This window comes from Sinocyclocheilus rhinocerous, unplaced genomic scaffold (genome assembly GCF_001515625.1).
Source record: "Sinocyclocheilus rhinocerous isolate Xijiao unplaced genomic scaffold, SAMN03320098_v1.1 scaffold666, whole genome shotgun sequence".
Classification (NCBI taxonomy): domain Eukaryota; kingdom Metazoa; phylum Chordata; class Actinopteri; order Cypriniformes; family Cyprinidae; genus Sinocyclocheilus; species Sinocyclocheilus rhinocerous.
In genome coordinates this window covers 864193-889578 of record NW_015661984.1, presented here as the reverse complement: position 1 = coordinate 889578, position 25386 = coordinate 864193, and the positions used below count along the sequence as shown (strand labels likewise).

Here is a 25386-nt window from a genome sequence, read left to right as displayed (position 1 = left end):
TGTTTCACAGAATAATATATGCTGGCTTTTGCTTGAATATGCTCGTGTGTCATAATCGTTGCCTGGGTTGCGTATGTATGTGTGGGGCGGCGCTATCAAAATAGGGGCGAGACCCTTTTGGAGTAGGGGCGTGTTTGTTTGGTGATTTGAAATATCAATATTGGCTACCAGAAATCACTTACCCCACCTTTAATGACAGAATTTTCATTTGTGAGTGAACTATCCCTTTAAATTTATTCATGATCGGAAGTTGTTTGTAACATTACCTCTGTGACACAAGCCCATCCAGAGCTGTCGCATGTCATGAAAATATTGACATTTACACAGCAGTATTAAACAGCTGTGTTTTGTTTTTTTTGAGGACAATCTAATTTGTCCCCTATTGTTAGTGTTTTGGCCCCTATAGTTAGTGTTTTGGCCACTGTTGACTTTGGCATTCATCTTGTGTGTTTATGATAGAGTGGCCGCAACATGGCGTGCCTTTCTGGTGTTGGCTTACCACAGTCTGTTGATGGCTTCAATTATGTAGTGCTGTGTTCAGATGGCTTCTTTCATTGCTGAGATGAAATGAGATTAAAAAAAATGTAATGAATAAATAAACAAGGCGATACGGACCTTGGCAGGTCATTGTGCTGGGCTCCTGAAGTCTGATATCAACAGAGTCGCTCATATCAGATGGTACAAAATATGAAGGAGACGCATTTTAGACCATGTTATTAAATAGTGCCATAGTTAATAACTGCATGTTGATATCAGGTGTACAGAAGATGTTTGGCGAGGTGTTCTGCATTTAATGTTCCAAAAATTTTAAGAGATGTATTTGTAAGGGTGATATCAATGAATATATCAGTTTTAGGTCAATATATATTTTATATGGAGCTGCTCAATTTAGGAAAAATCTTTGATTGCTTTTTTAATTGTTTTAATTTTTTTTACAGACAAATTGTGAAGAAAAAAAAAAAATCCAGGTTTGCTGTGCCTGTTTGTACTATTTCACTGAAAAAAAACAGAACTATTTAAGAAAAAAAAAAAATATATATATTAATTAAACTATCAATAAAAATTTATTAACTATTAATTCTTTTGATTAATTGTGCAGCCCTGATTTTATATATTTAATATAATTCATTTTGAAGAGTAAAATGTTTATTTATTTTGAACTCTCGTTTATACTTTTTTAATATCGTGTTTCAAAAAGAATTAACCCTCTTAAGGTTGCAGTCATGCATCTCTGTCTATCTGTCTCTCTAAATAAGACGTGCTTGTGTGTCCCAGGCTTGGATTCAGATGAGTCGTGTGAAGGCACATCAGAAGCCAGTTTTAAAGATGCTGTAGTGTATGACGGCGCTCAGAAGAACAATGGAGCGGTTCCTCAGGAGAACGGAATTAAGAAGCACAGGTACAGCCAGATTCCAGCACTGTGACCCATATGCTCTTTGTGTCTGCCTTTAATCTTTCTCACTCTCTCTCTTTTCTTTCTCAAGATTCTTATTGTTCATCTGATCTTTACAGTTCATTCTCGTTCATTTATAATCTGTACATCTGCATAGTTCTACATAAAATGTTTATGAATGGGAAAACATTCTTCTGCCCTCTTAGGTCGTCTCTTCCTGCCCCCATGTTCTCCAGGAATGATTTTAGTGTGTGGAGCATTCTCAAGAAATGTATTGGACTGGTAAGGATAAATAAATAATAATTTTAGCAGCAAGTTTAGCGTGATTTCAATAATCTTATTTTTGTGGAATATTGCCATGTTAATTTTTCTGTGAACCTCATTATTTTTTTTAATTCATGTGCCCCTGTAATCTTCAATCAAAAACTTGCCCTCCCCCTCGAAGCGATACCTGTTCTCTGATGACGTGAGAACGGGTCAGTAATAATCCCTCGCCTCCAGCAGCTGTCACTCATATGAGAACACAGCAATTACAAACGACAATGGCCCAATCAATTCCTGATGGACAAGCCCTGTGTTTCTTTTTCTCATTAAAGAAGCTGTTTAACTCGCCGTTTATACGCCACAATAGGGAAGAAAAACGCATGCATCTTTTTTTAAAATTATATTTTATTTATATTCCGCACGAATAGTTCTTTAGCTTTAGTGTTTTTCTTTTTCTTTAAAGGAGTTAAACAACTTCTCAGAAAGGGTGAAAATCCAAAGTAGTAAATTATGTACATGCAGTCACATTTGACTGACATAGTTTAACTTAAAAAAAAAAAAACATCTCTCTGGTCATTCTCTTATTCATTTGCTCTCAGTCCTGCTGTTTTTTCATTCAAAAATCTGCGTTGGGGTCCCTTAAAGAACATGTCTAAACACTGTCTAATGGACATAACCCTGAAGCACTGTACTTTTACAGGGTTTCTTTAAGAACTATTAGTAAAGTAGTTTGAAATCACAACTCGTGAAGTTGTAGTGGTGTTTGGTCCTGCTCAGTCTGTTTGCTGGTGCTGTTTTCTAGGAGCTGTCCAAGATCACCATGCCCATTGTGTTCAATGAGCCCCTGAGCTTTCTACAGAGAATCTCTGAGTATATGGAGCACACATACCTCATCCAGAAAGCCTGCTCACAGTACGACTCTATAGAGAGGATGCAGGTGAGACCACACACACCTCTTAAAGCAGAGGTCTCAAACTCAATTCCTGGAGGGCCACAGCTCTGCACAGTTTAGCTCCAGCCCTAATCAAACACACCTGATCCTGCTAATCAAGCTGAACTCTGCAGAGCTGTGGCCCTCCAGGAATTGAGTTTGACACCCCTGCCTTTTAAGGCAGATTGTTGTGTTTGGATTTTATAATTAGTTTATCATTTTAATATAAGCTAGGGCTGGGTCAATATCGAGATTAATCATAATAGATATTAAATTGTCAGGCAGTTGGTGAATTCAAACCTGTTTTTCTGTCTTTTTTTTAAGACGGTAGCTGCCTTTGCTGTGTCTGCAGTCGCTTCTCAGTGGGATAGAACTGGAAAACCTTTCAACCCGCTTTTAGGAGAAACCTATGAACTCACACGGTAAAGGCACATCAGCAGAGAGTTTAATAACGAACTATGCTGATAAGATTTGAGGATGTTGTTAAATGTGGGTTAGATCAGAATTGTTCTGGAGGGAAACTGGTCTCTGTCATTTATGTAACTCTACTTCTTCCCCTTAACGCTTCCTTCCTCTGCTCTTTTTGGCTTCTCTTCTCAGAGAGGATCAGGGTTTCAGACTGATCTCAGAGCAGGTGAGTCACCATCCGCCAATCAGTGCATTTCACACTGAGAGTCTGACAGGTGACTTTGTGTTCCACGGCTCCATCTACCCCAAACTCAAGTTCTGGGGCAAAAGTGTGGAGGCAGAACCTAAAGGGACCATCACGCTAGAGTTTTACAAGTGAGTGTGCCGTACTGAGTAGACCATGATAGAGATATTTCCTGATTTATTTTTGTTTTGATTTGGTTTTGCTTTTCATTTATTATTATTATTATTGATTTGGTTTTGCTTTTCTATGAGCCCCGCACATGACATGCAAGAAAAAATAAATCAATCGTGCACATGATTTACTATTTCATTCCCTCGATTTGCTAAGTCGTACACATGATTTATAAATTGAGAGAACGCATTAGTAAATTGTGTGCACGATTTAGCAAATCAAGGGAACGAAATCGTAATCGTGTGCATGTTTTAGTACATCGAGGGAACGAATTAGAAAATCGTGCGCACGATTTATTTATTTTTTCTTGCATGTCATGTGCGGGACTCCATAGTTTTGCTTTAAATGCCTGCTTTTTCATTTTTGTTTTGTTTGGTTGTTTAATATTACATTTTTAATGTGATGGGCTGGGGTGTGTTTGTTGTGGTCTTATTTTTGTTTGTTTTTTTTGTTGTTTTGTTTGTTTTGGAATTTTTGTTTGGGGCTTTTTTCCGTTTGTTTGTTCGGGTTTTTTTTGTTTAGTGCTTTTTATTTATTTGTTTAATTATTATTATTATTATTATTATTATTATTATTATTATTATATTTGTTTATTTATTTTTGCCTTTTTTGGGGGGTGGGGGGTGTTGCTTTTTTAGTTTATTATGATAATTTCTTTTGGTTTCGTTTTGCTTTGTTTGCCTGATTTTTCATTTGTTTTGTTTGGTTGTTTGATATTACATTTTAATGTAGCTAATGCTGGGGGAGGGTTGCCTTTTTTTTTTTGTTTTTTTTGTTTTGGGCTTTTTTGGTTAGATTTTTTTGTTTTTTTGTTGTTTTGTTTTGGGATTTTTAGTTTTTCATTTCTTTGTGTGTGTGTTTTTAAAAAAAAAAAATTTTTACATTACATTTTTAATGTAGCTAATGGTGTTTTTGTGAACATTTAGCTAACTTTCTTGCTATTTTTGTGTTCATGAAAAGGTTTATTGATTGTGTGAGTGAGATTTTTCTTGGATGAGTCAGTGGTTGCATTTGAGAGATAAGGGTTCTGGGGTTGCCGAGTAACTGCCTGCTCACTTACGTATGTGTGTTTATCCTCACAGGCATAAAGAGGCATACACATGGACAAACCCTTTCTGCTGTGTACACAATATAATTCTTGGTAAACTGTGGATTGAACAGTACGGCACTGTAGAAATTGTCAACCACAGGTAAAGCCAGACTGTTCAATTTTTATGATCCATCTATTCTATTGTGAATTCACATGGTCTGAATTATTAATGTGATGTGTGATTGGTTAGTACTGGAGAGAAGTGTGTACTGAACTTTAAACCCTGTGGGATGTTTGGAAAGGAGCTGCACAGAGTTGAAGGTTACATCCAGGATAAGAGGTGAGATCCTGACTCACTTGATTTAAATGAGGAAATTGCATTGATCAATATATCAGTTGTCTTGGATTTATACTTAACACCTAGCAGCATTACACAAAAAAACAAATGTTTTCTGTTATCAGTTTCATTATAGAAATGCACTATTTGCAATCAGTCTCTATTCATTTATCCTTTTTTTTAGGATAATGACATGACTGATATGACTAGTCATACGTACAATTAATTTCTTGGAAACAATGATGACCTTTAAGATTTTAAAGTTTAGAAAACAGACAACTTTGATACCCGTGACATTAGGCACCGAGTTTGTTTATTGTTCTTTATTTAATGACTGCATGTTTCCTGTTATTTTCCTGTGTATGTCACATCCAGTAAGAAGAAGCGCTGTGTGATCTATGGGAAATGGACAGAGTGTATGTGGAGTGTCGACCCACAGGTGTACGAGGCCCATCGGAAACTCGAGAAGAAAGGAACAACGGACACTAAAAAACAGAAACAGGTGTGAAAGATAATAGTTGACCTCTCATGCTGCTTCTGCCCCTGACTGCTAATGCTTCCGGTAAAACTAAAGCAAAGCTCTCTCTGTGTTCAAGGTAACAAAGAGAGAGATGTAGACTAGGATCATTAGGAGGTGTTGACATCTTTGACTGTCTGTAGTGATTCATGCACATGCCGTGAATAATGGAGTGTTGTTTTAGGGTTACTGAACTGTTTGTATTGGTGTGTGTGTGTGTGTGTGTGTGGTTTAAATGTGCTAATGTATGTACAGCAGAGCTGTGTGTAGGTGTAGAGAGAGCAGGTGTGTTAAAATACTCATCATGCCTCAAACAAATGAACTGAAAAAACTCTGGCAAAGGCCTATTTAAATACGTGTCTCATTACATGACAACACACCCAGCTGATTGCTATATTTAACAGACGTCTTGTCAATGAGTGTGGGAGCTTCTGTGTGTTTTCTGTATGGATGCATACATTGTGACTTAAAAATGGTCGCTATCATCCTCATGTCATTCCAAACCTGACTGGCAATTCCTCTCCCGTGGAACATATAAGTAGATACTTTGAGAAATGTCTCTGTTTTTATTCACAGGATAGAAGTGAATGGTCACCCCAACTTTTTTTGTTGCAAACATTTTCAAAATATCATCTTTTGTGTTTTGCAGAAGATACGTAGTAACCAAGTGACACTTATTTTAAACAATGAAAGCCCGAGCGGACTTTTCAAGCCAAACATTTCACAAATATAATTTTCATTTTAAATTATAAAACAGTATATGCACTGGAGTGGGCACTTGGTTTGATATCGTGTCTAATGTGTTTATGCTCTTCCTGAATACTAGGTATTGTGTGAATAATAAAAATGAAAGTATATAAGGGAAAGTTATTGTGTTTAATCTATGTACTTGTGCCAACAGGAGGAGCCAGAAGCCGTCAACGAGGATGCCGATGAAATGCCTGAAGTACAGGAGACTGTGGCAGTGATTCCTGGTAGCACATTATTATGGAGAATATCATCAAGACCGCCTCATTCAGCAGAGGTACACACACACACACACACACACACTCACTGTTATGTTCATGTGCAGAGGCCTGAAGGCACAGACACATCAACACATGGCTTTAAGTGAAAAACCAGTCAAACAAACAAACGGATGATTCCTTAAAAACTGAAGTACACTATTGTTTGGGGTTGGTGCAGTTATTATTTTTTATGTCTCTTATGCTCATTAAGACTGCATTTATTTGTTTAAAATACAGTAAGAACATTTTATTGTGAAATATTTAAATTTAAAATAATTTTCTATTTGAATGTCATTTAAAAATGTAAGTTGAATTTTCACCATCATTACTCCAGTCTTCAGTGTCACACGATCCTTCGGAAATCATTCTAATACGCTGATTTGCTCTAAATATTTTTCTTTGTTATTTTCTGTGTTGAAAATGTAATATTGCTGCTTAATATTATCGTGGAAGCCATGTTTTTTTCAGTATTCTTTGATGAATAGAAATTTTAAAAGAATTCTTCTGTAACATTATCAATATCTTTACTGTCACTTTTGATCAATTCAACACATCCTTACTGAATAAACGTATTAATTTCTTACAGAACATACATTTTACTGACACCAAACTCTTAAACACTAGTGTAGTAATGGTGGTCTACCTGATTCCAAACCCCTTCTGTTCACTTCTAGATGTATAACTTCACTAATTTTGCCATGACGTTGAATGAGCTGGAGCCTGGCACGGAAGGAGTGCTGGCACCAACAGACTGCCGCCTGCGGCCTGACATCAGAGCCATGGAGAACGGCAACATGGGTAATGAAGTCATTAAAACCCAAAACCAGCCCTACAGCGCCCCCTGCTGTTCACGCATGCTAAACCCTGACATTTGATTTCTTTGACTGTGCGTGTTTGTGCAGATGAAGCCAGCAGAGAAAAGGAGAGACTGGAAGAGAAGCAGAGAGCAGCTCGTAAAGAGCGGGCCAAAGATGATGAAGAGTGGTCGACTAGGTTAGTTTTGCTCTGTTTTTACGGCTTGCTTTGTGTGTGTGTGTGTGTGTTGTGCTTTATTTATGCAATATTTTTAACCTCTCCTACTGTTTTTAGGTGGTTTCAGTTAGGCACAAATCCATATACAGGATCACAGGACTGGCTGTACACTGGCGGCTACTTTGATAGGAAATACACAGACTGTCCTGATATCTACTGATGAGGAGGTGCAAGTTCAAAGGGCAGAGGTTTTGTCACCTCCTTCCTCCCTCTCTCTCTCTCTCTCTCCTCATCTACACCAACCCTCTACACAATGCACCATATCGTATCCAACCGAAAACGATAGCGCTTATGCTCTCATTAATATTGAGCTGCCTCCATCTTCAGCACTTGCGTTTATGATTGTGCTTTTGTCCTTTGGGAGCATCTTCTCTCACGTCCCATCAGCCCTTTGGGTTTTATCAATGGAGGAAAGCGTCAAAACAGCAGTAGAAGAACCAGTTTGCCTTTTTCTGCCTTTGAACGTACAAACCCCTCATCAGAGCTCCAGTTTGTTCACTGTCAGTGATGCTGGAGCTTGATAAAGATGTAGTTATATCACCAATAAAATGTGACTCTGAGTCTGAACTGCTCTGGCCGTTTTCCATGTACAGTAGGCGTTTAACATATGAAAACTAATTCCAGATGTTTGAGCGTGAAGGTGATCAAGCATTAATGAAATAACGACGTAATGTTTAGTGAATGATGATGAATGTTAATAATGAACTGTGAGTGCGTGTAGATGTGTGTGCGCTTGTGGCAGTTAATGTAAAAAGCCATAGCTTTTGTTTTAAATGGTACAATATTTTGCCTTTTGGATTTTCAGATTAAGCTTTACGTAAAATAGCCTCATCATGCATTTTAAAAATGGTCTCAAAGCTGTTTTTCTTTTTTCCTTTCACTTCGTGGTTTCAGCAGAGACTCGTGGGATGTAAAATAGGCTGATTGTACCGACACTAATCTGTTGTTTAATCAGGCTTTGTTGACATACTGTAAATGCACATTTTCATATTTCACAGGTCTTATAATGTATTGGTGTCACACTAAATTGTTCCTCAAGCACTGTCCATTGAATTTGTTTTATGAAAAGTAGGGTGTCTTGGGTTGTTTTATCCATCAGCATTTGCATCTGTTATCACCGTTCTCAAACATAGACATGTACACTGTGTATTTGAGAAACGGGACAAAATCTATGCAACCCATCAAACTGCTTAAACCCCACATAATATTTCAGTCTTAATGAACGTACAGAATGGCAGCTTATGTAAGTGTAAATATTTGAGAGAATATTTCCTGCCTGTAGATGCCATGAAAAGTATTTGACAACTAATCATATACTCCTTCATCATGAAAGCGATTCTTTTCATGTAGAGATGATCTGAAGCGTACAGGTCAGATGAGTGGGTTTGAAGCACACTGATGCAATCATTGCTCTTCTCAAGTACACAAACATGTTTTGTTTCCCACAGTGCCTGATTTTGAACACATCTGTGAGTCACTAGTACTTCATCTTGAGCCGTTTGTTTCCCACTTAAAGGTGTTTTAAGATTTATTCGAATATGTTAGACATTTTATTTAATTTTCTAACCATATTTCCCCTCGTCTGAGTACTAAACGTCAACAAGAATGTCAAAATATATTCAGCATCTGTTAGATACACGCATTACATTCAGTACACTACTTGTTTTGCATCCTGTATTGTATATTTTCCTTGATTTAATGTACATTTTGATTATTTGAAAAATAGCGTTATAAAACTAATATTCCACAATTAAACTATAGATTTTATTTTATGCGGCTTTGTGTCAGTTTATTGTGTAAGTGGAATGACTAAGTGTTCCTCTTCACTGGATGTCATATTTTCAATGTACGAATGTCTGTATGCTCCAAGATGCTGCACATAGATTTCTAGCAATCATAAGCACATAGCTCCTTTCTTTGTGCAATGCTTTATGTTTATAGTATTGAATTTTCTTCTTTTTTTTTTTGATCATGGTGTCATAAGGTATTTTCTCTGTGAGATGAGGGTTATACTTCATTTTTGAACAGAGTTAAAGGGGATGCCATTCTGGTGAGAATAAATTCTACTAATTGAAATTTTAGTTTGAACGTTGATTCTTTTGAAATAAAATAAATTGCATTGATAAAACCTCTCTGTTTCATTCCTTTAAAAGCAGGAATTCTGCACTACTACCTGGATATCAATAGTGTTGTGAAAAATTCTTTGTGGTTTATAATATTTTATATTGTATTAGGCTGAATATTGATATTGATGTGCAATTAAATAAAAAGGTGTTTTATTTCGATAGCAATGCTGAATGTAAAGCACGGTATAAATGTATTGCACTCCTATAGAAATGTGGTTTTGTACACACTAACTGGAACTGTCAATATACAAGAAGCTTTTGTAGTATTTTTTTAATTGATCTCACTGGTCTAGGCAGTGGAGTAAATCTGTATTTGTTAGGTTTTGTGTCATGATGTGAATGAGGCTTAAGTTTGATTTTGACAAAAGAGAATATATTTTTTTTAATTTGACGTTAATTTGAGTTTATATTTGTGCTTGAGAAATTTGTACATTTTGTTCTCAATTGTGAAAACTCATTCATACTACGTTTTTGTGCAAATAAACTTGACCAACATTATAACCTCATGTGAAAGTGCTACAAACGGTAGAAAACATTTCCTTAAAGACTATTCAATGAAAATATTACATTGCACTAATCATTAGGTGAGTACATGAAAAGAAAGCGGCTCTGTCTGCACTCAATGACACAGCAGATGCTGCATGCAAAGAATGACATGTCATTCAGCCAATCAAATACATCCTTACGCACGAACGTGACCAATAGGAACACGGCTAACAGGATACAGGAAGTCTCGTGCCACTTTTCGCCAGTCTGTCTGCAACTCTTCAGCGAGTGTCCCTTTAAAGACCCATATCTGCTGCTGGAAAACCCACGAAAGACTAGACGTATCCACCGGTATGATGTGCTTTTGTTACAATATGTTATTATCGGATTTATAGCGGCGAGAACCGTTTAAATACGCATCGGAAACAAAATGCGCAGTCATGTTGAGCTTGAGGTGTTTAAATGGCAGCTAATGCTAATTGAGTGAACCAAACAATGAAAATATGATTACATTTTCAACCTGGGGGTGAAACTGTGGTAATTGTCGTACTATAGTATATATTAAGGTAATATGTAAAATAATATATTTGTACAAATACAAGCCAGCTGCTGTCTTTTGAAGCCAGCTGGAGTGCTGATAAATCTTGCTGAGTAACTGTGCTCACATCTTTAAGCTTCATGTTGTTTATCAGCTATGTGCTGAAGATGAGCACTGATCTCTTTGATAAAACCTGCTTTTTTATTAATTCAGAAGTGGCTTAAAATGATGTTGTGTGTTTTAACTGTTTGTAATGTCTGTCCAGCAGTGAGGATGTCATCAGGAGCTCTGTTCCCCAGTCTGGTGTCTGGCTCCCGCAGCTCATCCAGTAAATATCTGGTTGAGTTCAGGGCCGGTAAAATGACCCTGAAGGGCAGCACAGTGACCCCGGACAAGCGCAAAGGCACCGTCTACATCCAGCAGACAGACGACTCTCTCATCCACTTCTGCTGGAAGGACAGGACCTCTGGAAATGTGGAGGATGTGAGGGCTGTTTACTATTAGCGGTCGACCGGCGATGTTTTATATGGATATCGAAGTCTTGATTTTGTGTTTCAGGATCTGATAATATTCCCGGATGACTGCGAGTTCAAGCGGGTGAACCAGTGCACTACAGGACGTGTGTATGTGCTGAAATTCAAGGCCGGCTCTAAAAGGCTGTTCTTTTGGATGCAGGTGAGTAAAAGATTGTAGCGTTTTGCGACGCAGCATTTCAGATTTGCTTTGTCAGAATATAATAAAATGTTGCACTCGGAGGTGATTGTGATACCTGATCAGCTGTCATCACATTTGTGCTTGCTGTTCTATCTCATCTCTCTAAAGGAGCCGAAAACCGATAAAGATGAGGAGTACTGTCGCAACACACACACACACACACACACACTCACTGTTATGTTCATGTGCAGAGGCCTGAAGGCACAGACACATCAACACATGGCTTTAAGTGAAAAACCAGTCAAACAAACAAACGGATGATTCCTTAAAAAGTGAAGTACACTATTGTTTGAAAGTTTGGGGTTGGTGCAGTTATTATTTTTTAAGCCTCTTATGCTCATTAAGACTGCATTTATTTGTTTAAAATACAGTAAGAACATTTTATTGTGAAATATTTAAATTTAAAATAATTTTCTATTTGAATGTCATTTAAAAATGTAAGTTGAATTTTCACCATCATTACTCCAGTCTTCAGTGTCACACGATCCTTCGGAAATCATTCTAATACGCTGATTTGCTCTAAATATTTTTCTTTGTTATTTTCAGTGTTGAAAATGTAATATTGCTGCTTAATATTATCGTGGAAGCCATGTTTTTTTCAGTATTCTTTGATGAATAGAAATTTTAAAAGAATTCTTCTGTAACATTATCAATATCTTTACTGTCACTTTTGATCAATTCAACACATCCTTACTGAATAAACGTATTAATTTCTTACAGAACATACATTTTACTGACACCAAACTCTTAAACACTAGTGTAGTAATGGTGGTCTACCTGATTCCAAACCCCTTCTGTTCACTTCTAGATGTATAACTTCACTAATTTTGCCATGACGTTGAATGAGCTGGAGCCTGGCACGGAAGGAGTGCTGGCACCAACAGACTGCCGCCTGCGGCCTGACATCAGAGCCATGGAGAACGGCAACATGGGTAATGAAGTCATTAAAACCCAAAACCAGCCCTACAGCGCCCCCTGCTGTTCACGCATGCTAAACCCTGACATTTGATTTCTTTGACTGTGCGTGTTTGTGCAGATGAAGCCAGCAGAGAAAAGGAGAGACTGGAAGAGAAGCAGAGAGCAGCTCGTAAAGAGCTGGCCAAAGATGGTGAAGAGTGGTCGACTAGGTTAGTGCTGCTCCTTCTTTACTGTTTTTACGGTTATTTATGCAATATTTTGAACCTCCCCTACTGTTTTTAGGTGGTTTCAGTTAGGCACAAATCCATATACAGGATCACAGGACTGGCTGTACACTGGCGGCTACTTTGATAGGAAATACACAGACTGTCCTGATATCTACTGATGAGGAGGTGCAAGTTCAAAGAGGTTTTGTCACCTTCCTCCCTCTCTCTCTCTCTCTCCCCGGCTACAACAACCCTCTACACGATGCACCATCAACAACGATAGCGCTTATGCTCACATTAAACTGAGCTGCCTCCATCTTCAGCACTTGTGTTTATGATTGTTTTTGTCCTTTGGAAGCGTCTTCTCTCACTTCCCATCAACCCTGTAGGTTTTATCAATGGAGGAAAGCATCGAAACCGCAGTAGGAGAACCAATTTGCCTTTTTCTGCCTTTGAACGTACAAACCCCTCATCAGAGATCCAGTTTGTTTGCCGTCAGCAATGCTGCAGCTCAATATAGATGTAGTTATATCACCAATAAAATGTGACTCTGAAGTGCTTTGGCCGTTTTCCATGTACAGTAGGTGTTTAACATATGAAAACTAATTCCAGATGTTTTGAGTTTGGCAAACACTGAGCCACCTCTGATCCTGCTGTATGTAGAGCGTGAAGGTGATGAAGCATTAAATGAACTAACAGCAGTAATAATGTTTAGAGAATGATGATGAATGTTAATAATGAACTTTGGGTTCGTGAAGGTGTGTGTGTGTGCGCGCTTGTGGCAATTAATGTAAAAAGCCATAGATTTTATTTTAATTGGTACAATATTTTGCCTTTTGGATTTTCAGATTCAGATTAAATTTATGTGAAATAGCCTCATCACGTGTTCGTTATGGTGAAGCGTTTTTCTTCTTTCCTTTCACTTGGTTGTTTCCACAGAGACTCATGGGGTGTAAAATAGGCTGATTGTACCAACATTCAATAAGGCTTTGTTGACATACTGTAAATGTACATATTCATATTTCACAGTTTTTCCTAATGTATTGGTGTCACACTAAATTGTTCCTCAAGCACTATCAATTGAATTTGTTTTATGAAAACTAGGGTGTCATGGGTTATTTTATTCATTAGCATTTGCATCTGTTATCACTGTTCTCAAATATAGACGTGTACGCTGTGTATTTGAGAAACTAGCGAAATCTATGCAACCTATCAAACCCCACATAATAATGAACGTACAGAATGGCAGCTTATGGAAGTGTACATATAACATGAATCTTATTTGAGAGAATGTTTGCTGCCTGTAGATGCCATGAAAAGTATTTTACACCTTTTCACGTACGCATTCAGACCATAAAAGCGATTCTTTTCATGTAGAGACGATCTGAAGCGTGCAGGTCAAATGAGCGGGTTTGAAGCACAACGATGCAACCATTGTTGCTCTTCTCAAGTACATAAACGTGTTTTATTTCCCACAGTGCCTGACTTTCAATGCACCTGTGAGTCACTCACTAGTACTTCATCTTGAGCTGTTTGTTCCCCGTTTAAGGGTGATTCATTTGAATATGTTCGACGTTTTATTTGATTTTCTAACCACCTTTCCCCTCGTCTAAACGTAAACAGGAATGTCTAAATATAGTCCGTGTCTGTTAGATACACGACATTCAGTACACTACTTGTTTTGCATCCTGTATTGTATCTGTTCCTTCATTAAATGTACATGTGATTATTTGAAAACTAGCGTTCTAAAACGAATATTCCACAATTAAACTATAGATTTTGTTTTTATGCGGCTTTGTGTCAGTTTATTGTGTAACTGGAATAACCGGATGTCATATGTATGAATGTCTGTATGTTCCAAGACGTTGCACATAGATTTCTAGCAATCACAAGCACATAGCTCCTTATTTTGTGCAATGATTTATTTTTCATAGTTTTGTTTTTTTTTTGGATAAATGTGTCGAAAGGTATTTTCTCTGTGAGATGGGGGTTATACTTCATTTTTGAACAGAGTTAATGGGGATGTCATACTGGTGAGAACAAATTCTACTAATTGAAATTTTAGTTTGAACATGTTGATTCTTTTGGAATAATAATAAAAAAAATACATTGATAAAACCTCTCCGTTTCATTCCTTTAAAAGCAAGAAATCTGCACTACTGGATGGGCATTAATAGTGTTGTGAAGAAGTCTTTGTGGTTTATAATATTGTAGATATTGGTATTGATGAGCAATTAAATAAAAATGTTTTATTTCGATAGCGATACTGAATGCATGTTTTACATGTATTGTACTCATCGAAATGTGGTTTTGTACATACTAAGTGGAACTGTTGATGTACCAGATTGAAAGTTCGTTTTCCCCCTCTTTTTGCATTCTCGTTAGTCTTTTTGAACGATTCATCAAAACTTTTTCATATACTGCAAATTGGATCTTACAGTAGATGAAAAGCACTAGAAAATAAAAGTCTGAATTAAATAGTAAACGTGGTATGCAACAATATACAAAATACTAATTGAGCTTATCTTTGATGGCGCGCTCAAGGACTGCCCTCCAGAGGGCCAACATGTTTGGGGTCCCAAAAACCCAAATGACTTTAATAAATAATTGTAGTGATAATTTTTCCTGCAAATTCGTGTAATTTTAATTGGTTTTAGAGGTGTGTTCGTTCAGCAACAAACACATAAATGGGTATAAATAAAAATATAAACAAGTTATCAAAAGTAGGTTAGACATTTTAAAAAAAAAAATGTAAACTTATTCATGTTTACTAGAAAAACAACAGAAAAGCAGTGTAGCGAAATGGGGGGAAACCCCCGTTCTTTACGAACGAATAAATGACTGCTTTAAAGCGACTGTTTTCTTGTTGTATCTGCACCCTTCCATGTAATAGATACTGAGCAATAGAATGATTTCTGATTCCCAATAAGAGGCTTTTGGAGTGTTTTAAATGATCTCACTGATCTCACGTCTTCTCTAGGCAGTAGTCTGTGTGTTTGTCAGGTTTTGTGTGTCATGTGAATGAGGCTAAAGTTTGATGTTGACAGAAGAGAATATTATATGTTTGAGTTTGACGTATAAGAAGTTTGAGATTCGTGTAAAGCTGTGAGAAACCTGTACATTTTGTTCTCAGTCGTGAAAACTAATTCGTGGCCAAGATATCCTCAGGACAAAGTGCTACTAACGTTTTTTGCATCACTGTAAAATGTACAGTGTAGATATTACATTGAATTAGGTGAGTGTGCATAAAAAGAAAGGCACAAGAATGACATGTTATTCAGCCAATCAAATGCTTCCTTACGCACGAACGTGACCAATAGGAACACGACTAACAGGATACAGGAAGTCTCATGCCACTTTTCACCAGTCTATCTGCAACTCTTCAGCAAGTGTCCCTTAAAAAGACCCATATCTGCTGAAGGAATCCACGAAAGACTAAACGTATCCACCGGTATGATACACTTTTATTACAATATGTTATTGTCAGATTTACAGCGGCGTGATGCGTTTAAATACGCATCGGAAATAAAATGCACAGTCACTGTTGAGTTGTTTAAATGGCAGCTAATGCTAATAGAGTGAAGTGCTTCAGAAGCCAAACAATACAAAAATGATTACATCTTCAACCTGAGGGTGAAACTGTTAATTATGGTGCTATATTATATCTTAAGTTAACATGTAAATGTATATTTGTACATATACAAGCCAGTTGTTGTCTTTTGAAGCTAGCTAGAGTGCTAATAAATCTTGCTGAGTAACTGTGCTCACATCTTTAAGCTTCATGTTGTTTATCAACCTTGTGATGAAGGTGAGCACTGAGCTATCTGATAAAACCGTTGAAAAAGAGCTTGAAATGATGTTGTGTGTTTTAAACTTTTTTTTTATAACCGTTTGCATTGTCTGTCCAGCAGTGAGGATGTCATCTGGCGCTCTGTTCCCCAGTCTGGTCTCTGGCTCCCGCAGCTCATCCAGTAAATATCTGGTTGAGTTCAGGGCTGGTAAAATGACCCTGAAGGGCAGCACAGTGACCCCGGACAAGCGCAAAGGCACCGTCTACATCCAGCAGACAGACGACTCTCTCATCCACTTCTGCTGGAAGGACAGGACCTCTGGAAATGTGGAGGATGTGAGGGCTGTTTACTGTTTAGCATGCAACCGATGATGTTTTATATGGATATCAAAGTCTGATTGTTGATTTTGTGTTGTAGGATCTGATAATATTCCCGGATGACTGTGAGTTCAAACGGGTGAACCAGTGCACTACAGGACGTGTATATGTGCTGAAGTTCAAGGCCGGCTCTAAAAGGCTGTTCTTTTGGATGCAGGTGAGTAAAAGATTGCAGAGCACAGTATTTCGTGATGCTTGCATTGCATGCTGACATGCAGCATTTCAGATATGCTTTGTCAGAATATAACGAAATGATGCACTTAAAGGGAATTGTGATACCTGATCGGCTCAAGTCACATTTGTGCTTGCTGTTCCATCTCTCATCTCTCTAAAGGAGCCGAAAACCGATAAAGATGAGGAGTACTGTCGCAAAGTCAACGAGTACCTGAACAACCCCCCCATGCCAGGCGCTCTGGGCAGCGGAGGAGGTAGTGGCCATGAACTCTCTGCACTTGGTGGTGAGTGATAGAAGATGGAGAACATGCATCTCACTTTGGGCCTGTCCTAATACCCACACTTGCAGTCTTGGCTACTTGAGAGTGTGTGTGTATACGAGTCAGGGATGCATGCTTGTCACTTTTCAGCAAAAATCATAATGGGTCTTTTGTATGAGTATGTAGATTAGTTGATTTGTTAATCAGTTTTTGAAATTGGGGTGGAGGTTAGGGCTGTCAAAAAAAAAAAGTCGAATTTAAAATAAATATCCACATTCGAATGCAAAAACGTTGCATTCGAATTTTAGGTGTGCGTTAAGGAGGCAGCCTTATCAGCGGCCACGAGATGCGATGACGATGTAAGTGTCGTTGCATTATAATGTATTTGTTAGCCTGTCCAGTTGAAGCCACTAGATGCGGCGCTGCTGCGTTGTTCATTAAAAATATAGCGGAAAAAGAGAACATCAATGCGGAGAAGATCTTGTTTACATCAAAACTGAAACCAAGCCATTCACACAGAACGCATATTTGACGCATTTTCTAGACGGACATCTATCACCGTTGCACTCGCGTCAAAAAATTAAAAAAGCCATGTAAAATTAATGCAAGTTTAACTTTGAAAAAAACATATCTTAAGACTTTATGGCGGGGGTTGTGATTTCGGTCCTTTGTATTAAACTATGCATACATGCATGATGCTGTTTTGTTTATAGTTGTTTAAGCAACTTAATTCATTCTAATTTGTTTTTAAACATTATTTTAAACATTATGCACTTTTTTCACAGATAGTCATGTTATCTTATGCTTTGAATAAACGTGCATTAGTAATATTTTGTTCGATGCGCCCTCTTGTGGCCTCAGGAGAGAAGCCAAAAGCTTTTCTTCACCCTAACTGAAATTATGCATTTTAAATTCGAATTTTGATAATATTTAAGTACAAAATTACTAATTAAGTACAACCCACTCTAAGTCCTATATGTGTGTGCACTTTAGTTTCTATTTACAGAGGCAAATGTTTCTATTTACAATTTGTTTTTGCAGCATCACAGACATGTCAGTTGAAAGCAATGGCCAATAGGCCTGAGGCAGGGTAGCGCCATATTTAATTACTGTCATGAATGAAAACGAGGCTTTGTGTGATAGAAGTAGTCTGTTCGATGGATTGTACTGCTGTTCAATAACATACAGCTGACAAAACTTCTTTCTGAAAAACAATTTCAGTAGACGAAAGCCTTACGAAACAGTTTTGAAAATTGTGAATTGTGAAAATGTTGATCTAGGATGCAATGCTGTCTCATTGTAAAGACAGCAAGTCTGTCCCTCACAGCCTCGTTTTCATCCATGTGAAATTCAGTATGGGATCTAAGGTCTGTAAGAGGTGTTAAAGTTAGTCAGATTTGCCCAATACCACCCAAACTGCTGAATGATCTCACTGACTAGTTCTACATGCTTGCGGATCCTTTTGTTGTAACAGAGTGAAGATAGGATTTAAATAAGAGATTGATTGTGCAGTGTACAGCATGAGCTCATGCTGAACTGAAGTGATTGACAGCTTCTGTGATTTACAGTATAGAGAGCGCTTTTTGCTTGCTTTTCTGTGTATAATGCCTTAGCAATTTAAATACGTTTTGGGAGTGAGTCCACTAATATTGTTGTGTGAGTCACTCCTGAAATTGTGATGATTGGTATAGAGATAATAACCATAGCAAAAGATAAAATACATATCTCAAATGTAGACCAATAGACCTGCCACAGCAAACATCAAAACACACCTGTGCTGAATACATTTCTTTTTTAGATATAGTTGGATACTAAAAAACTTAAGTCACTCTAATTTTCAATTTTTAATTTAACTTAAGAAATATTTGAAGGTATTTAAAGGAATAGTTCACCCAAAAATGAAAATTCTGTCATTAATTACTCACCCTCATGTTGTTCCGAAACCCGTAAGACCTTCGTTCATCTTCGGAACACAAATTAAGATATTTTTGATGCATTCTAGCTCTCTGACCCTCCATAGACAGCAAGGATCCTAACACGATCAAGGCTCAGAAACGTAGCAAGGAGATCGTTAAAATAATCCATGTGACATCAATGGTTCAACCGTAATTTTACGAAGCTACAAGAATACTTTTTGTGCACAAAGAAAACAAAAATAACGACTTTATTCAACAATTCGTCTCCTCCTCGTCACCTTATAGCGCCATTTTGGAGAGTATCTACTGAACAAAAACGAATGCTGTTCTGTGTCAGCAGCACCACATGGATACGTTGTTTACGCTTTGATCTGAACGTAAACAATGTTTCCGCGTGGTGCTGCATACGTTGTTTACGTTCAGTAGATGCTCTCCAAAATTGCGCCAGTGTGACGCGGAAGAGACAAATTGTTGAATAAAGTTGTTATTTTTGTTTTCTTTGCGAACAAAATGTATTCTCGTTGCTTCGTAAAATTACGGTTGAACCACTGATGTCACATGGATTATTTTAACGATCTCCTTGCTACGTTTCTTAGCCTTGATCGTGTAAGGACCCTTGCTGTCTATGGGAGGGTCTGGGAGCTCTCGGATTTCATCAAAAATATCTTAAAGGGGTCATATGATGCGATTTCAAGTTTTCCTTTCTCTTTGGAGTGTTACAAGCTGATTGTGCATAGATAAGATCCCTGAAGTTGCAAAGACTAAAGTATCAAAACCAAAGAAAGATTTGCAACTGGTTTTTTTTTATCACTTAATTAGAAGCTCCACAGTTACTAAACTGCTGTCTGTTGCATAAGAACTACCAAACAGGCATTGAGAAGTTTACTTTAAAGTATTGAAAATCAAAATGTGCTGTTTAAAAATTGTTACTTGGTGTTTTGATTGTTTTTACAACACTGTTTTGTAAGTGTGTTCCATCAGGTTATCTGTTCTATGCACACTTGTAAGTCGACAAGTGGTCAAGTTCAGTGACTGCAAGTGTCGGTTTTGGGACAGGCTCTTTGTCAAGAAGAGTACTAAGTGAATTTCCCTTTTGTACATGTAATTTTCTATAAGGAGAAGGTGGTCTGCAAAGCCTCCTGGGTAATATGAGTCACAATCAACTCATGCAGCTGATTGGACCAACAGGACTGGGTGGACTTGGTGAGTTTTATTATTAGCTCTTTATTTGAAAGTAATATTCTACGTCCATGATTGTAAATGCTATTTGAACTGGGCCATATTGCAAATAAATAAATAAGTATATAAGTTTGAAGTCAGTAAGTTTTTTTTTTTTTTAAACTAAAGGTGCTCTGACTGGTCCAGGTCTGGCCGGTCTGTTGGGCAGTGGAGGTCCTGCTACCAGCAGCTCAACCTCGAGGTACATCTTTTGATTTCTCCATGCTTATTTCTGGCGCTGTGTTCACACATCTTACTGATTTTATTTATTATCCCTCTCCTGTATACACAGCTCCCGCAGCCAATCGGCAGCAGCCACTCCCTCCTCTGGATCGGCCGCCCGTCTCAGCTCCACCCAGGCACCCACCACACCCGTCACCCCTGCTGCTACCTCCACCAGCTCGCCCACGGTGACCCCCACCACCCCTGCTGCCCAGACTCCCTCCATGCCTGCAGGACCCCCCTCCAGCACTCAGCCCATCCAGCTGAGCGACCTCCAGAGCATCCTGGCCACCATGAATGTGCCTGCCATGGCCGCAGAGGGGCCGGGAGGTGAGACTCTGACAACTGATGTACCTTTCATTAGTGCGGTCGTGTCCTAATGGATAGAGAGTCGGACTTGTAACCTGAAGGTCACGGGTTCGAGTCTCAGGGCCGGCAGGGATTGTAGGTGTGGGGAGTGAATATCCAGCACTCTCTTCCACCCTCAATACCACGACTGAGGTGAAACCCTTGAGCAAGGCACCATGTCGGGGAGACGCTGTGTGTTTCTAGGCGAAAGCAAAAGCACTTTATTTGGCCTTCCGAAAGTAGATGCATTTAGGAATCTTTAAGATTACTTACAACAGAACAGCAATGCATTTTATGGACGACCGTTTCGTGAACCTAGGAGAGGAGGTAATTCTGACTTTGCTATGACAATCTGGCGCTCACACTAAATCCCCAGTCTGTGACAGTGCTTCAGGTGTATTTGAGGCGAACGTATCCCATCATTAGGTTCAGGAACTGTTCAGGATGTGCCCTGAGATTTTGAGAAAGACTACATTAAATGAGATATTACATATATTTTGGTAGTAAATTGTAAAAAGTTACATGTTGTATTGGTGCAGATATGATTGTGGATTTTGTAAAAGATTTGCAACTGGTTTTTTTTTATCACTTAATTAGAAGCTCCACAGTTACTAAACTGCTGTCTGTTGCATAAGAACTACCAAACAGGCATTGAGAAGTTTACTTTAAAGTATTGAAAATCAAAATGTGCTGTTTAAAAATTGTTACTTGGTGTTTTGATTGTTTTTACAACACTGTTTTGTAAGTGTGTTCCATCAGGTTATCTGTTCTATGCACACTTGTAAGTCGACAAGTGGTCAAGTTCAGTGACTGCAAGTGTCGGTTTTGGGACAGGCTCTTTGTCAAGAAGAGTACTAAGTGAATTTCCCTTTTGTACATGTAATTTTCTATAAGGAGAAGGTGGTCTGCAAAGCCTCCTGGGTAATATGAGTCACAATCAACTCATGCAGCTGATTGGACCAACAGGACTGGGTGGACTTGGTGAGTTTTATTATTAGCTCTTTATTTGAAAGTAATATTCTACGTCCATGATTGTAAATGCTATTTGAACTGGGCCATATTGCAAATAAATAAATAAGTATATAAGTTTGAAGTCAGTAAGTTTTTTTTTTTTTTAAACTAAAGGTGCTCTGACTGGTCCAGGTCTGGCCGGTCTGTTGGGCAGTGGAGGTCCTGCTACCAGCAGCTCAACCTCGAGGTACATCTTTTGATTTCTCCATGCTTATTTCTGGCGCTGTGTTCACACATCTTACTGATTTTATTTATTATCCCTCTCCTGTATACACAGCTCCCGCAGCCAATCGGCAGCAGCCACTCCCTCCTCTGGATCGGCCGCCCGTCTCAGCTCCACCCAGGCACCCACCACACCCGTCACCCCTGCTGCTACCTCCACCAGCTCGCCCACGGTGACCCCCACCACCCCTGCTGCCCAGACTCCCTCCATGCCTGCAGGACCCCCCTCCAGCACTCAGCCCATCCAGCTGAGCGACCTCCAGAGCATCCTGGCCACCATGAATGTGCCTGCCATGGCCGCAGAGGGGCCGGGAGGTGAGACTCTGACAACTGATGTACCTTTCATTAGTGCGGTCGTGTCCTAATGGATAGAGAGTCGGACTTGTAACCTGAAGGTCACGGGTTCGAGTCTCAGGGCCGGCAGGGATTGTATGGGTGGGGAGTGAATATCCAGCACTCTCTTCCACCCTCAATACCACGACTGAGGTGAAACCCTTGAGCAAGGCACCGAACCCCCAACTGCTCCCCGGGCGCTGCAGCATTGGCTGCTCACTGCTCCGGGTGTGTGTGCGTGTTTGTTCACTACTCACTGCTGTGTGTGTGCACTTGGATGGGTTAAATGCAGAGCACAAATTCAAGTATGGGACAACATACTTGGCCACACGTCACGTCCTTTCCTTTCCTTTCCTTTGATGTGATCTTTGCCCAGTTTTCCCATTCTCTAATACGTTGTGCATTGCTCCTCTGTAGTGGACTTGGCGAGTGTGTTGACCCCTGATGTCATGGCTCCTATTCTGGCTAACTCTGAAGTGCAGCAGAGACTGCTGCCGTACCTGCCGTCAGGAGAGTCGCTCCCGCAGAGCGCCGAAGAGATCCAGAACACACTGACCTCTCCACAGTTCCAGCAGGTCACACTCATGCTCATAATGCACTCAAATGAACGGCTGTTCATTGCAGTACATGTGTTATTGATGATAACCGTATTATGTTCAAATTCTTGGTATAATTTTGTTGTGGGTCAAACTGAATCTAATGGGATTCAATATAATTTACCAAAATCAAACTATGAAAGAAAAAAAACAGAAAACCTTTAACCCTGTGGTGCTGTTCAGTCATTTTTCACCAAAATTATTTTTTTATAATATATTTATTTATTTTTTAAAAATAATTTCTTAAACCCATCAGAATGATATGAAACTTGGTAAAGGTTTTGGCACAACACAAAAAGTATGGACATTATTAAAGGTTAAATAGGCCAGATAAAAATAGTCGCATACTATTAGTGGTTAAAAATGACCCAATGGAAATGAATAGGAAGTGAATCACACAGCTCTAGTGGAAATGTTTGGTACTGCGCCAAAACAAAATCTTACAGAAAGCCGGTGTTTTGAGATATCAGCCTCAGATTTGGAACACAACTAGTTTAGATTTATGGCTTTGGTTTTCACACAGTTTTAAGGTAAAACACTTTTTGGAATAAATATATGTCATATAAAGTTATAAATAGTAAAAATATTTTTGTTCATTTTTCATAATAATAATAATACACTTTTTTTATTTTATTTCACTTTTTAAACTTTTTTCACTTCAGCAATAATCTGCCAAGTGTCTGCTTTAAAAATAAACTTTGGTCTGTGCTCTAAAGCATTCAAGATTTGCCTGTTAGATATGTAATTTTCATATTTGTGCTCCAAAAGTTCTTAACGGGTAATACATGGATCATAACCATTATATAAATATAATTAAGTACCATAAAATAAAAACATTATCGAAATAATATATAATACATTTATTTCACTGAAATAAAAAAACAAACATTTAAGTCATTTTTGATTTCCATGCGAGTAGCACCAAAGTGTTAGGAATTGCACCTTAAAGGTTCACCCAAAAATGTAAATTGTCATCAATCACTCACCCTCATGTCGTTCCAAACCTGTATGAATTTCTTTCTTATGTTGAACACAAAAGAAGATATTTTGAAGAACCAAACAGTTGTTGGTCCCCACTGACTTCCATAGAAGGGAAAGAAATACTATGGAAGTCAGTGGGGACCAACAACTGTTTGGTTCTTCAGAATATCTTCTTTTGTGTTCAACATAAGAAAGAAATTCATACAGGTTTGGAACAACATGAGGCATAATAACAAAATGTTAATTTTTGGGTGAACAATTCCCTTTAATGCTGGTTGCCACCCATCATAAAATGGGAATAAGTTAAAGATGAATTATAAAAAGATCCCGTCCTTATTATGATTGCATGAGCTGTATTTGAAGCGGTTCTAAAAGACCATTCTGCTAAATGTTGGCTGAAAACATTGCTTCGCAGAAGAAGAAGAATTTGTCATCAATGAATTGGTATTTTGTTTATTTTATGAAATCGTACCAGGTATATGTAGTGATTCACAGAAGCTATTTGTGGGAATCTCTATAAATGTTTGTCTTGGGCTTGTCCAAATATTCTGCTTTTATGTAAACATGCTGTGTGTCGGTGTCTGTGCAGGCGATGAGTATGTTCAGCAGTGCTCTGGCCTCTGGGCAGCTCGGCCCGCTCATGAACCAGTTTGGTCTGCCCTCTGAAGCAGTGGACGCAGCTAATAAAGGAGGTGAGATGTGCGTCATGTCGATCAGCAACATAAAATCTGAATTCAAAATTTATATGAACTTATAAGAAAAAGGAAATCGTACCAGGTATATGTAGTGATTCACAGAAGCTATTTGTGGGAATCTCTATAAATGTTTGTCTTGGGCTTGTCCAAATATTCTGCTTTTATGTAAACATGCTGTGTGTCGGTGTCTGTGCAGGCGATGAGTATGTTCAGCAGTGCTCTGGCCTCTGGGCAGCTCGGCCCGCTCATGAACCAGTTTGGTCTGCCCTCTGAAGCAGTGGATGCAGCTAATAAAGGAGGTGAGATGTGCGTCATGTCGATCAGCAACATAAAATCTGAATTAAAAATTTATATGAACTTATAAGAAAAAGTGCATATCCTGAATTCAGTTTTCACTATTAGTAATAACTACTTCATGTTTGCTACCCACAAGCACTCATTTGCTTTGTCTTGGTATTCAGATGTGGAAGCGTTTGCCAAGGCCATGGAGGGCAGTGATAGCAAGACAGATGACGGCGATTCCAAAGACAAGAAAGATGATGACGAGGACATGAGCTTGGATTAGAACAACCTTCTGAACACAGTCATCTCTCTGAAGTGTTAGGCTCATGCTAGTCTGGGTTGTTTGCCTGTACTCATATTGATTCACGCATGTGTTTTGTATGTCCACAGCTACACTATTAAACAACTGACTCTGTAATTCCAGCTTGTGCATGAAGTTGATCAACATGAAATCAAAGTGACAAAACATAAAGGAAATGTTTATTGGCAATAAAAATACAGCTGAGGGAATCTGACAAAATATCAAAAGTGACAAAAATAACATTTCTTGAGTTTAACTCCAGTGATTTTACATAATACACAATGAATCCCTATGGCACATGGGTAATCCACATTCAATTGCCCTCCAGTGTTTTTAT

At 38.5% G+C, this 25386-nt stretch overlaps 3 protein-coding genes across 9 annotated transcripts in view; all 3 read left to right on the top strand.

Moving 5' to 3' along the window:
• The window catches only part of LOC107727008 (oxysterol-binding protein-related protein 2-like), a 19215-nt gene extending 10109 nt beyond the window's left edge, over positions 1 to 9106 (top strand). For 2 of the 3 annotated variants that reach the window (XM_016536746.1, XM_016536747.1), the window contains exons 3-14: positions 1276 to 1399; positions 1600 to 1675; positions 2460 to 2594; positions 2913 to 3010; positions 3189 to 3371; positions 4494 to 4601; positions 4692 to 4781; positions 5154 to 5280; positions 6197 to 6319; positions 6977 to 7100; positions 7205 to 7295; positions 7392 to 9106. In XM_016536746.1, the coding sequence (XP_016392232.1) occupies positions 1276 to 1399; positions 1600 to 1675; positions 2460 to 2594; positions 2913 to 3010; positions 3189 to 3371; positions 4494 to 4601; positions 4692 to 4781; positions 5154 to 5280; positions 6197 to 6319; positions 6977 to 7100; positions 7205 to 7295; positions 7392 to 7494 (1382 nt within the window). In that variant the 3' untranslated portion in view covers positions 7495 to 9106. Of the gene's footprint in view, positions 1 to 1143; positions 1400 to 1599; positions 1676 to 2459; positions 2595 to 2912; positions 3011 to 3188; positions 3372 to 4493; positions 4602 to 4691; positions 4782 to 5153; positions 5281 to 6196; positions 6320 to 6976; positions 7101 to 7204; positions 7296 to 7391 lie in introns of those variants that run through there. The other variant, XM_016536745.1, reaches the window with a different exon arrangement.
• A 1067-nt stretch (positions 9107 to 10173) lies between these two features.
• adrm1 (ADRM1 26S proteasome ubiquitin receptor) lies at positions 10174 to 25171 on the top strand. 5 transcript variants are annotated; one of them, XM_016536751.1, is made up of 10 exons: positions 10174 to 10297; positions 16234 to 16448; positions 16531 to 16647; positions 16825 to 16948; positions 19957 to 20043; positions 20188 to 20260; positions 20351 to 20610; positions 22612 to 22769; positions 24361 to 24463; positions 24928 to 25171. In XM_016536751.1, exons 2-10 carry the CDS (start codon positions 16239 to 16241, stop codon positions 25029 to 25031), a joined length of 1236 nt encoding a protein of 411 aa, XP_016392237.1. In that variant the 5' UTR covers positions 10174 to 10297; positions 16234 to 16238; the 3' UTR covers positions 25032 to 25171. The 5 variants fall into 5 exon arrangements, with proteins under 5 accessions (XP_016392237.1, XP_016392236.1, XP_016392235.1 ...); XM_016536750.1 differs by having other exon boundaries at positions 16231 to 16448; XM_016536749.1 differs by lacking the exon at positions 10174 to 10297 and adding an exon at positions 15655 to 15773.
• LOC107727010 (oxysterol-binding protein-related protein 2-like) lies at positions 11885 to 14110 on the top strand. Its single transcript, XM_016536753.1, has 3 exons — positions 11885 to 12130; positions 12235 to 12325; positions 12399 to 14110. The coding sequence occupies exons 1-3, from the start codon at positions 12007 to 12009 to the stop codon at positions 12499 to 12501; spliced, it is 318 nt and encodes a 105-aa protein (XP_016392239.1). The 5' UTR covers positions 11885 to 12006; the 3' UTR covers positions 12502 to 14110.
• Positions 25172 to 25386: the final 215 nt, after the last annotated feature.

Bases quoted from the DNA above. Each gene is read 5' to 3' on its own strand.
- LOC107727010 (XM_016536753.1), top strand. From the start codon at position 12,007: ATGTATAACTTCACTAATTTTGCCATGACGTTGAATGAGCTGGAGCCT. The intron at 12,131-12,234 runs GTAATGAAGTCA...GTGTTTGTGCAG, and splicing joins CATGGAGAACGGCAACATGG to ATGAAGCCAGCAGAGAAAAG. The intron at 12,326-12,398 runs GTTAGTGCTGCT...TACTGTTTTTAG, and splicing joins GGTGAAGAGTGGTCGACTAG to GTGGTTTCAGTTAGGCACAA.
- adrm1 (XM_016536751.1), top strand. From the start codon at position 16,239: ATGTCATCTGGCGCTCTGTTCCCCAGTCTGGTCTCTGGCTCCCGCAGC. The intron at 16,449-16,530 runs GTGAGGGCTGTT...TTTGTGTTGTAG, and splicing joins CCTCTGGAAATGTGGAGGAT to GATCTGATAATATTCCCGGA. The intron at 22,770-24,360 runs GTCACACTCATG...GTGTCTGTGCAG, and splicing joins CCTCTCCACAGTTCCAGCAG to GCGATGAGTATGTTCAGCAG.